The sequence below is a fragment of the Emydura macquarii genome, unplaced genomic scaffold (assembly GCF_026122565.2).
Source record: "Emydura macquarii macquarii isolate MOO-44397 ecotype Brisbane River unplaced genomic scaffold, CSIRO-AGI_Emac_v2 contig_2365, whole genome shotgun sequence".
NCBI lineage: Eukaryota > Metazoa > Chordata > Testudines > Chelidae > Emydura > Emydura macquarii.
Window position 1 is genome coordinate 718,756 of NW_027132502.1, and position 11,746 is coordinate 730,501.

Below are 11,746 nucleotides of genomic sequence, written 5' to 3' on the forward strand. Positions count from 1 at the left end.
AGCATCCTCCTCAGACTGCAACTTTAAAGACATAAGCAGAATTCAACCCCGCCAGCAGCAGAACTAAGAAAAACGGGAGTAAAGCAATGAGGCGACTCGACATCTCTCAGGCACAGCCCTTCTTTCTTTCTGTAACATTTCAGATTTCAGTCTGGGGATGTGATCCTTTGTGACGTTCTACACTATGCTACAACGTTAGTGGTTAAAAGATATAGATATATATATAGTAAAAGAGGCAGAGACCTAAGATCCAAACCCAGCTTTTCCTGTCTGACAGAGAAAATTGGCACATGCACCCATGAAGGCAGGTACAACAAAGAGGAGAGCTGTGTAGCCGGGAAGGTCGGAGTGCCACAGAGTGCAGATTAGTGGCAGCTGTGAAGTCCTACGAAGCCACAGCTTTGTACCAGCGAGATGTTTTCTAAATGAGATATTTTGACAAAAATAAAGATTCATTGAGATTTTTGTGAAAATTCCTTGTTTTCAAACAGCTCCAGCTCCAGTCAGGTGGGGTGGGGAGGGAAGAGGGGGCACTGTCAGAACACATTGGTTTCTTACATCCTGGCTCCTCTTGGAGAGTTGGCCTGATTCCTTTCTACTGAGCCAACTTTCCCCTGGTGGAAAACTGGGTTTTGTGGCCCCTTGCTGCTTAAGAGAAAGACCCTCATATGGCCTAGCCTCCAGTGGTCCCATCTGACATAGTCTGGATGACTTTATGTGATTATTCCTGATGACAGATTGGTACGAACCACCCTGGGAGTTTGGATCCTGAGCTGAGATATACAGCTGACCCCCTTTTCTTTGGACTCAAATCCCAGCACTGAATATCCCCGGCTTTGGGAAAGATCAGATCTGTTTGCAAATCCAAACATTGGGATTCAGGTGCATCTCGAGTCCCGCTAATGTTTTGCAGGGTGGGAGAAGAGAGAGGGGGTGAAATCTCCTTGCCCTAAACACTTCAGGAAGCTAAAGCAAGGTATTCTATGCAGATGGCTCAGGGGACATGTGATTTCCTACTTGGAGGCACTCTAATTCATCCCATATTACGGACATGAAAGGAATTAATCAGCTCAGAGGTGTAAGACCAAGATTCAGTAACATAAAGATTCGTAACATAGATACAACAAAGACAAGGGAAAGTTTGCTACAAGCACCAGGCTAAATCCTAAGGTATTTACATGGTTTTATTCAGGCAAATTCCTGCTGACATCAGTGGAACTTTTTCCTGAATAAGGACCGAGTCAAAGCTGGATTTGTCCCCTTAACTGCTAAAACTTTCCTTTAGCCACTTGAAACAAACAACCAACCCGCTTGAATGAAATTTACAAAACAATTCTGCCTCCCCTGGGCTGCTGTTGGCATTTCTAAACGTTTTATTTTTCATCAAAAATTCTAACAGCCCTTTCTAGGATAACACACATTTACGAGTTAAAAAAACCAAACCAAAACAAAACAAAGGCCATGCAGTGAAATTATATACACACATTTTCTGTTCCCTTTTATCGGCAGACCAGAACTTAGCTGTGGGAATGTTCTGATCTGATGGATTGAATTTGTTATTGTTTGTAAAAGGCAATGTGAAATAGATTTTGCAGAAGGTCAATTCCTTAGCTGTTGAAGCATTAATCTATGACAAGACACTCTTTGAAGCATCTTCCATATTTCTGTGACGTTCCCGATACAACATCAATCATCCAGAGTAGATGCACCTGCAGAAAAAAAAGCAGTGAAAGTTACACTGTCTTAGTCAGACATTCAAAACCCCAGACAAAGATACTCTAAAAAGGTCTATGAAAGACAAGCAAAGTTAGGAGTATTAGATTTGTTGTGGGGATTACAGAATCCTAATTTATTAAAGCAGCAAAGTTAAATACACTGAGATAAAGCAATTTTATATAGAGTCATAGAAATGAAGGGGCCTCATGAAGTCATCAAGTTCAACCCCCAGCACTGAGGCAGGACCAAGTAAATTTAGACCACCCGAGATAGGTATTTGTCCAATCTGTTCTTAAAAACCTCCTGTGACAGGGATTCCACAGCCTCCCTTGGAAGCCTCTTCCAGAGCTTAATTACGCCTATAGTTAGAAAGTTTTTCCTAATGTCTAATCTAACTCTCCCTTGATGCAGATTAAGCCCATTACTTCTTGTCCTTTCCTCAATGGACAGGAGAACAATTGGTCCCAATCCTCTTTTTATAGCAGCCCTTAACATGTTTGAAAACTGTTATCAGGTCCCCCCTCATGATGACATGAAGTCATCTTTCCACACATCTGACCTTCCAAATCCACTGACATTACATGAGGTTGCACGCGTGTAGCTGAGAGCAGCGCTGGATTCCGGGAGCCAACGTTATGCCAGAACATTGCTTTGGTTAACCTGACTTACTTGCAACATCTGCTAACCCCTGGTGTTGGTGAGACGGTTCTTTCCGATTCGGTCTAGAGGAATTCCAAATCGTCTCTTGGGCAAGTCCACCACCTTCCTGCACCAGAAAACAGAGGGCAAAAATTGGCGAAGGTACTTTTCAGGAGTAACCAAAAAGAGGTTGCCGTGACACACTTTACTTCAGAGTAGCCCCTTTTAGTCCCCATATTCATCCTTCGTTTATGGGTGTGACGTTTCCTACAAAGCATGCCATGTGAGATACCAAAGGAAATCTGCTGAACTCACTGTTCTGTCAAAAGATGCATATTGTTAGTGTGCGTGAAGCAATGAGATTTCACTCTATGGTTGTTATTGACATACGTCATGAGTTGCAAATGTGTGACAGCAAAATCGAACAGTTCCCCCAAATGTTTCCAACTGCAGGAAACTATTGAGAAGGCTGGACTCATCTCCCAGTTCCACAGAAGCACGGGGTCTGGTGTTGGCACAACTGAAGTTCCATCCTGCCTGAGCTGAGGTAAGTACGCGCCCATGACGCCTTCTCCGCGTCTTCCTCCTCCCACTGCTGATCTGTCCCCAGTGTCCCATGCACCAGGGGCTGCGGCGAAGGTGTTGCAGAGCTGTTTCTGTGCCTGCTGCAGGATATTCCCTGGGGAAGGAGACGGCAGGGCAGTGCTGAACTGATCCCTTTCTGTTTACCTTGCTCATGAAACGAGCTTGTGAAACGAATCAGACTCTGCTCCCTCGGCTCCAGCCCGCCCTGTCCCCAGCTTCCTCCAGGCCCTCTCTCTGTCTCCTCCGGATTCTCTCTCCCGCCCCCCTTTCTCTTGCCTCTCTCAGATCTCCAGCAAACAGTTGTAACTTTGTCAGCTTTCCCCGCTGACCCTGACGGGCCTCTCCTCCCACTGGCCGGCTGCTGGCTGCACTCCCGTGCCAGCGCTGTTAGCAAGGAAGGAGGGAAAGCACTTGCTGGCATGCCCTGCGTGTTGCTCTAACCGTCTTTGGCAGCCCCGGGGAATCCGCAGGAGCATTCCCTTGCCTGCTGGCAGCGCTGAGACTGTCACAGGGCTGGTGTTCCTAAAAAACGCGGCCTTCCAAGGAAAGAGGGCCAGAGCCGTGGTTACGTTTCAAACCCACAGAGTTCAAGGCCCTTTGAAAACTCCTCAGACACATTCTTCCACGCTCCACTCCAACGGCAGCCGCTCGGCTCCACGCTCTGCCAAGAGTTATGCTACGTCCAACTCCTTAGCACGGAAAGCACCTCCTCTCTGTCACCAGCTGAAGTCATTCTAAGTGAAGGGACGGCTCAACCCCACGGGATCAGAGCCCACGCTGGAGTCCGGCTTTGCTCCTTTCAAATGTCCAGACGCCCCCCGCATTTGGGGCTCCTATGAAGACCACTTACCATTTCCCTAAACTCTGCAGATGCTCAGGTCTTCCACCACGTTCCCTCCCCCTGCCCTACGGGGTGGGCCAAGCCCACAAAGGTTACGGGGTGGGACGGATTGTGGGTTAGGAGGAAATGCCGTAAGATGGACAGCCTGCCCATGGGAGCCAAGTCCCTGTAGGGTCTGAAAATCAAGGCCTGAGGGGAATTATTAAGGCAGGCCCTCGAGGAGGGGGTGTAACTGAAAGGACTGGGCTGGGAAATGGAAGGTGAATCCCAGGAAATCCACCAGACAGCGAGCCACATCCGTGTGACAGGGTGAACAAAGGGTTAACTCGAACTCAGCTCCCCGCTCCCCTAGAACAAGGGCTCTGTGTGGGGCAGGGTACGTAAAGGGTGGCAGCAATTTAAAGAAGTGAGGAGCCCCCCAGTTTCCTAGTGCAGAGAGCCACAGAAGTCTTTAATTTGGGCCTGATGTGTCCAGTCGAAAGCATGGGACCAAAGTTAAGGCAGGCGCCGAGGGATGGTTTTTACAGTTGAGCTGGTCCCTCTTGTGGCCATCTGCGGCTATGCCAGGACTTCCAGCACGCCTGAAAAACGTCTGTCTGCTGAGCTTCCGTGCCGCTTTGCCGGTCACGGAGGCGACTGAGCATGTTGTAGCAGTGGCCGGGAACGTCACAAGGAACTTTGTTTAAAATATTATGTCTTTGTTAAGCTTAACGGAGCCTCCATCTCTTCAAACCACATCTGAAAACTCATCCTCTCTTGCTTTTGTCTGTGCTTTCCAAAGCTTCCCCATGTTAACAAGACCAGGCGAAATCTGGGAGGAAGTTAATGGGCGCTTTGCTGTGGCCTTCAATGGGGCTAGGATTTCACCAATCTCTTCTGTGTGCGTGCATATCACAGGCATGGCATTAATACAGGGGGTAACAACCTTTTCAGAGGCTGGGAGCTTTTAAAGCCCATTACTTTGTACTCTTGCTTAGGATCTCTAAATCTCCTTGAGCTCAAGGTGTAACAACAGCAGGCTGTCACCCCCTTTGTGGACCACCACTAGAGAAGGCAGCGACACACTCCGTTGGTGGTTTACCCTTGCTCTGATATATACGCTAAGAAACATTTCTGATAAGGTCTGTATGTTCACACAGTATTCCTTTGGTCTACACACCAGGGTGGTGATTGTATAGGTGATTCCAGAATGCAGGCGAGAACGGAAGCTGTCTACAACATAACGCTCAGGGAACTTCAAATTGATTCAACATTTGGTTCATCCAGGAGCCAAAAGCTTGTCTGCTGCTCCGAGCATTGATCCTTGCGAGGGTGAAACCAAGGCTGGCAATGCCACGCAAGGAGGTGTTTTGTGATAACCTGGCACTGCAGCTAGACCCGGATGAATTTTTTTTTGATTTGAGAAATGTCATGAGAAAGATTGGCCCATTTCACTCAAGCTTCCTTCTCCCCTTCCTCAAACATTTTGTTTTCTGTGTAATTTCGATCAGATGCATATCTTTACATTTAAAATGTGAATTTCCATGTGTCTGTGCAAAGGCATCTTCTTTTGAAAAAAGAGCTCATTCTTGCTTCCCAAAACAGCCACATTTTGCTTAACCCCCCCCCCCCCCCCACATTACCATAGCTTTTTTTTGGGGGGGCAGGAGAGGGGGGAGGTGGGTTTCACACAGAAATGGGTCAATTTTGAGGTCATAGTGAGATGAAAGGTCAAAACCCCTGACTGAAGTTTTAGTCATTTTACATTTCACCCCCGACAGGCCAGATCCCGACAGTGCAGCCTGAATATTGAAGCTGGTCAAGCGCACAAACGTCTCTGAAAAAACAAATTTTGGAAACTGGCGACGGGCTCTAGTGAATATTTTTCATTTCCATATTGAATGTAGTTAGCCAGACCTGTACAGACCTCCATTAAAATACCGGTTCCAGGTCTGCAGTGAGTTCTGGGTGAAAGCCTGGACCAGGTTTTGTTTGATTAGAACTTTGTTCACCCATCCATACTAAGGCCCCTCTCCAGCAAAGCACTGAAGTTATCAGGCCTGAACATTAACCGGTGTCTCACAGTGGAGCCACACTGTATAGATCTTTGCTCAGATGCAATCTCAGTGAAACCAATAGACCAGGATCTTGAAGGCCTTACTCAGGACACCCACCCTGTTATGTACTGTATGCGCCCTAACGTGTCGCTCAAGAAGCACAGTATAAGATGCCCTCTCACCAGCCAGCTGTTCTTGGAAATATTTAACTCCCCTCCCACTTTTAAAGCTCAGGCAGTATATATTCCTTGAACAGTTTTACTGCCTAAATAGCATTTTAAACTGAATGGCCGTTCAGGTGACTGGAAAAGGGTGCGCCGGAGGAATACGTTTACCTGGATGTCTCTCACAGGTTGATTAGGGCTACCAGGAGATATCAACTGCAAAGTGCATTACTTACCATCGCTGAGGAGCTATATATCTTGCAGCCACAGTGAGAAGATGAGTCGTTTCTGCAGACTTCAATATGCTGACATATGAATTATCCACAGCCGACCGCAGAACTAGCTAGCAAATGAAAATGAGTAGCTTGCATTTGTAAGACCTATCTATCAACGTTCCTATCTAGCCCTCATCACCGTACCATCTGATCACCCCGCTTACCTCTGCTTGCCTTTTAGATCTACAGAGCTAGCAGAAAGCCTGTCGAGGGGAGACCCAAACCCTGGGAAACTTCTTTTCTTCTTTGTCTCAATCACGTCATTTTCAAGCGAAACTAGCTCATCGAGAAGCAGCAGCTTCGCTGCCAGGTCAGCGGCCGACTTCTCTTTGCTGGGTGTGGAATGTGCTTCCATGCCTAATACTACGGAAGAGTCAAAGGGCTGTAAAAGAAGAGAGGATGGCTTTGTTTGACGTTTCTGTTTCAATCAGCATAGTGAGCATCCCATGAATACATTATCAACAACAAATACTGAAGCTGGAGCAAATTAATTGAACGAGAAGACTTTTTTACTGAAAATTGGCTATTTTTCCAAGATGATATTTTTAAAATCTCCGATTGTAGACATTGGTGAAATTTCCCAATTTTCATGGAAAATTGTATGACTTTTTAACTGAAAATTTTCTCTAAAATATTATTCAAGATGTTATCAAAATGGTTATGAACATTTTTATCATAGAATCATAGATTAGGGTTGGGACGGACTCAGGAGGTATCTAGCCCAACCCCCTACTCAAAGCAGGACCAAATCCAACTAAATCATCCCAGCCAGGGCTTTGTCAAGCCAGGCCTTAAAAACCTCTAAGGATGGAGATTCCACCACCTCCCTAGGTAACCCATTCCAGGGCTTCACCACCCTTCTAGGGAAAAAGTTTCCTAATATCCAACCTAGACCTCCCCCACTGCAACTTGAGACTATTGGTCCTTGTTCTATATACGGAAACCTGGGTTTTTGGTAAGCAAAACACTTTCCATAACCATTTCAATAACTTTTTCACTATTTTTATGAATTTCAATTAAATTATTAAATTTATTATCAATTAAATAATTCCATTAAATTAAATAAATTTTTTTTGGGGGGAGGAGAAAATGAAATATTTGTTTTCAAATCCGTTGAAATGAAAACAGCTTCAAAATTTTTGAAATTTTCAGGACACTGATTTTTGTTTTATGGCCAGCTTTAATAAATACTCATGCAGTATTTTCCATCCCAAATCACTTTATAACTTTGACAAATTGTTATGCGAAGATACACCAAAATCCTTTCACCCAGCACTGACATGCTACCAATTCAGAGGTAGGACATAGCATGGCACCATTACACAAGTTTCGGACAGGAAATAAAGACCAGCATCTCCTCTTGAAACCTACAGGGAATTTGGATAGGCAGAATGTATACCTGGTTTTGGACTTAAGTTAGGACACTTGGCGATTGCCCTGTTCTGTTCATTCCCTTTGAAACACCTGGCCTTGGCCACTGTTGGAGGACAGGCCACTGGGCTAGATGCATCATTGGTCTGACTCAGAATGGCCATTTTTATGTTCTTTTATGTTCTTATGATATTGAGGGTAACACCCTTACTAGACTACGGGCAGGTCTACACGGTGCAGCTGCCCTGCCATAGCGCTTTAGTGAAGATGCTCTACACTGACAAGAGAGAACTCTCCCGTCGGTGTAGTTAATCCACCTCCATGAGAGGCAGTACCTATGCGGATGGGAGAAGCTCTCCTGCCGACATAGCGCTGTCTACACCGGTACTTAGGTAGGTATAACGATGTCTCTCAGAAGTGTGGATTTTTCATACCCCTGAGCGACGTAGTTATACCATAGACATTCTGTAGTGTAGGGCCTGGCCTATATTTCTACATCTCTGGTAGCTGACAAATACGGCAAAACTTTTGTCACTCAGGAGTGTGAAAAAAACCACACCCCTGAGCAATGTAAGTTTTGCCGACTCAAGCACTTGTGTGGACAGCGCTGTGTACCGATACAGCTGTGCAGCTGTAAGTTTTGAGTGTGAACCAACCCAATGAAACAACGTGTTCTGCTTTATAAGTTTTTGATTTTTGAACCAAGAAGTTGATGGTTTCTGTGGAAAATAAAATCATTTCCCTACCCACTCTAGTTTATTTTAATTCCGCTTACTAACGAGTGCCCAAAGTGCAGCCTATGGGTCAGATTTGCCCCACTTATGTTTTACAATGTGACCCACAGACTCCCACAGCTTTTATTGGGCAGGTGAAGCAGGAGAGGACTACAGATCTCCATCAGATGCTCCCTCTCAATTGTAACTGACATCCACTTCAATAAATAAGCAGCGTGATGTGCAGCTCTTTGGCCTGCTGCACCTGCTAAAGAACAGAGCGGTGCAATCCTTGGGCTCCTAGAAAGATGTCAGAGAATCTGTTATTTGAGCAAAGTATTTGCCTCATTCTCCAGGGAGCTGGGTAAATCATCACGACTTTTATCTGATGAATTTCACCTGTTTTTCTCTTGAGAAACAGATCACCCTCTTCCTCAAATATAATACACTTTTTTTAAGCTGTGCATTGAGATACCACAGTAATGGAGGCCAAGAGATAGAGAAACAGGGCAAATACATTCTGTTTCCCTACATTTACCCTGCTAGTTCAGTCAGATGCTGTATTTTTTTGTCCTACTGTAAACTATTACATCATGTTTGCATGTGCTGTGAAATAACTAATGCGTTCTCTGCCACAGCGGGCTATACTTCCTTGGTGGGTGACACGATCCATATCCATAGATGGGTGATCTTAAAAGGAAACTTGGGCTGTACTGCTGTAGGAACACTTCGCCCAGCATTAGAGTTAATCACAGGAAATAGCATGACAAGCTGCAGAACAGTCAACGCCGTTGCTAGGGCCACCCCACCGTACGTATTCCTTCTGACTGATTTTCTCTTCTGAGATGCTCAGGTATTGTGGAAAGGGGACGCTGGGTTTCTGGCGTGGTCGGTGCTACCTCGATCACTCGCCTGTGGGATGGGTGACGTCTCCCAAATGTCATGTCAACAGTGAGGAGGGAATGCTGTGGCCATGTATATGACGCGGCAGGTTACCAGTGGTCTGTTGGAAGGGGCAGGCTAGGAAAGGCAGCTGCCAGTCCAGGGGCTGTTTCACAGTATGTGCCTTTGCTGGGCCTAGCGCAGTGGGGCTCTCATCTTGACTGGGCTCCTGTAATTCTAATAATGAGGCTGCCCCCCCGCCAAAGTCAGGGGTTTTATAGTCACAGGTTCCTATTTTTCCAACCTGTTTTCCCTCCCCTGTTGTCGGGCGAAGGGTCCACACAAATAACATCTTTGGGGCAGGGACACTCTTTTTGTTCTGGGTTTGTGCGATACCGAGAGGTCCTGGAATGCAGCACAGGTAGCGCGCGCCCTCCCGCCAGGCCATGCTGCCTCCCTGGACATTGAGGAGTCGACCCGACTCCCATTGAACTGGAGGGGAATCTTTCCATTGATTTTAACGGGAGTTGGCTTGGAGCGAGGCTCTCCTAGCCCTCACTCAGCCGCGTGGGGGATTAAGGTCCCGCCCTCATTGCCCTGCTCAGACGGGGAGGCAGGTCTCAGGGAGGAGAGCAGCCGATATGCCCCTCTGCAATCAAGTGGTCGTGGAGAGGGCCCCGGCCTTGCATCGTCCTCTCCTAATCCCTGGCCAGAAGAGCTGATGCACAGAGGGGAAGGAGGAATCTGCTCCACAGGGTGGATGAAGTAACCTACTCTTCCTCCCCATAGCGAGTGGGTGGCTGGGGAGACACAGTGGCTCAGGTTCGCACGTCATCCTCTCCTCTGCTCCAGGGGAAGCACAGCTCTGTGCCGCCCCCACTGCACAGGCACAGTCTAACTCGTAGGGGCTAAACACCTGCCTTAGAGCCCGCTACTCTCCTCATCCCTGTCCTACGGAGATATCTGCCTCTCCAAGTCTCCCTGGCTTCCAGCCTCCTAGGAAGGGAAGCTGTAAGTGGCAGTGTCAGGAATATCCACTTACCTGGGAAGCTGCCTCAGCCAGGACAGCTGTGCCAGCATGCCACTGCAGCAGGGCGAGCGCCAGGACAAGCCGAACCTGCAGCATCTGCAAAGCAGAACAACCTATTGAATCACACCCCAGCAACATGCCCAGAAGAGGAAGGGCAAGTGACCAGGGCAGCAGAGAGCTGTTACAAGCGGGGACGGAAGGAGCAGGAAGAGAACCCAAGCCATCTGACTCATAGGTTAGTGCCCTGTCCAGCAGGCTGGGCTGCCTTCCTTGATAATTAGGAGCCGACCCAACTCACGCTGGCCTGGAGGAGGGTCTTGCCGTTGATTTTAATGGGGGTTGGGTTGGGGCCTCTAGCACCAGAAGAAACCCACTAATCTGCTTGTTAATCTGTTTCCATGCCCAGCCCCAAAGAACATAATTCAACTCAGACTCTGCCATTCTTTGTTGACTCTCCTCCTGGAGCAGGCAGAAATAGCAAGGCTGTGTAAATATAGTCTTATGATGTACGATGGTTGTTTTATCCTCACTTTCGCAGATCTCTCAGAAGATCGGGCCGAATATACCCAGCAGAAATGTTTGCCTTTGCTCTTTTTCCCACACTACAGGGGAGAAGTGGAGTGCTTGGAATCATGTTTTAAAAGTCAAGGTATAATAAATACATCTTCATTGCTCTGCTTCTTGCATGGGTTTTTCCTTAAGTGATCAGAGTAACAAGCCATCTCGCCTATTAGCACTGGACTCAAAGGAGAGAGACAAGGGAATGAATAAGGTGTGGATGATGTGTCCACTCATTCTAAGCTAACAGCGGTACACTAATTTACAGCAATTGAGGATTCGGCTCAGGTGTTTATTTTTCGTTGTGGTGCTTTATAATGTGTATTTTTGTACTTGCCTGTGCGTTGAAATAAAAAGTCACAGTCTATCACCTGGCAGGTAACCACATCCTGATTATTTGGATATGGGGAAGTAAAAATAAATGGTGAGGTTAAATACGCACGTTTCATATGGTTTAACGTCTGCACTGGCATTCATTCATCCCAAAGATCAAAGAGCTAAAAATAGCATCTGGCATACGAATAAAAATAAACACTACGGCCCCTGCAACACAAAAGACATTTGATTAACCAGCTGGAACTCAACCCTGGCAAAATTAGAAGTAGAGGAAATGGAAGAAACTAAGGTCCTGCTCCAGCTCCCACTGAAGTCAATGGCAAAAAGTAGAGTGTTGCAGGGAAGCACATTGGATGTTGAGCCCTCTGCAGCTGAGGTGGGAGAAGGAAGCAGGATTTGCCCTTCCGTGAGCCATTTTGCCCTAAATCACTTTTGCCACTGAATGTAAAGTCAAAGCCACTGATGACGGCGTCAGCTGAAATCACCAAAGTCCAGGGAGTCCCATTTGCACATGTCAGACATGAATTTGACTCCCCCACTCTCAACCATATTCCCAGGGTTTAGCTATTTACACTAGTTGCTTCTCCTTCTGCCTTTGTT

General features: G+C 46.7%; 1 protein-coding gene across 1 annotated transcript; it reads right to left on the reverse strand.

Moving 5' to 3' along the window:
• Window positions 1–1,363: 1,363 nt before the first annotated feature.
• OSTN (osteocrin) lies at window positions 1,364–10,348 on the reverse strand. The gene is made up of 4 exons (XM_067561011.1): window positions 10,265–10,348; window positions 6,421–6,638; window positions 2,386–2,482; window positions 1,364–1,709 (listed from the first exon to the last, which is right to left on the reverse strand). The coding sequence occupies exons 1-3, from the start codon at window positions 10,346–10,348 to the stop codon at window positions 2,398–2,400; spliced, it is 387 nt and encodes a 128-aa protein (XP_067417112.1). The 3' UTR covers window positions 1,364–1,709; window positions 2,386–2,397.
• Between the last annotated feature and the right edge of the window lie 1,398 nt (window positions 10,349–11,746).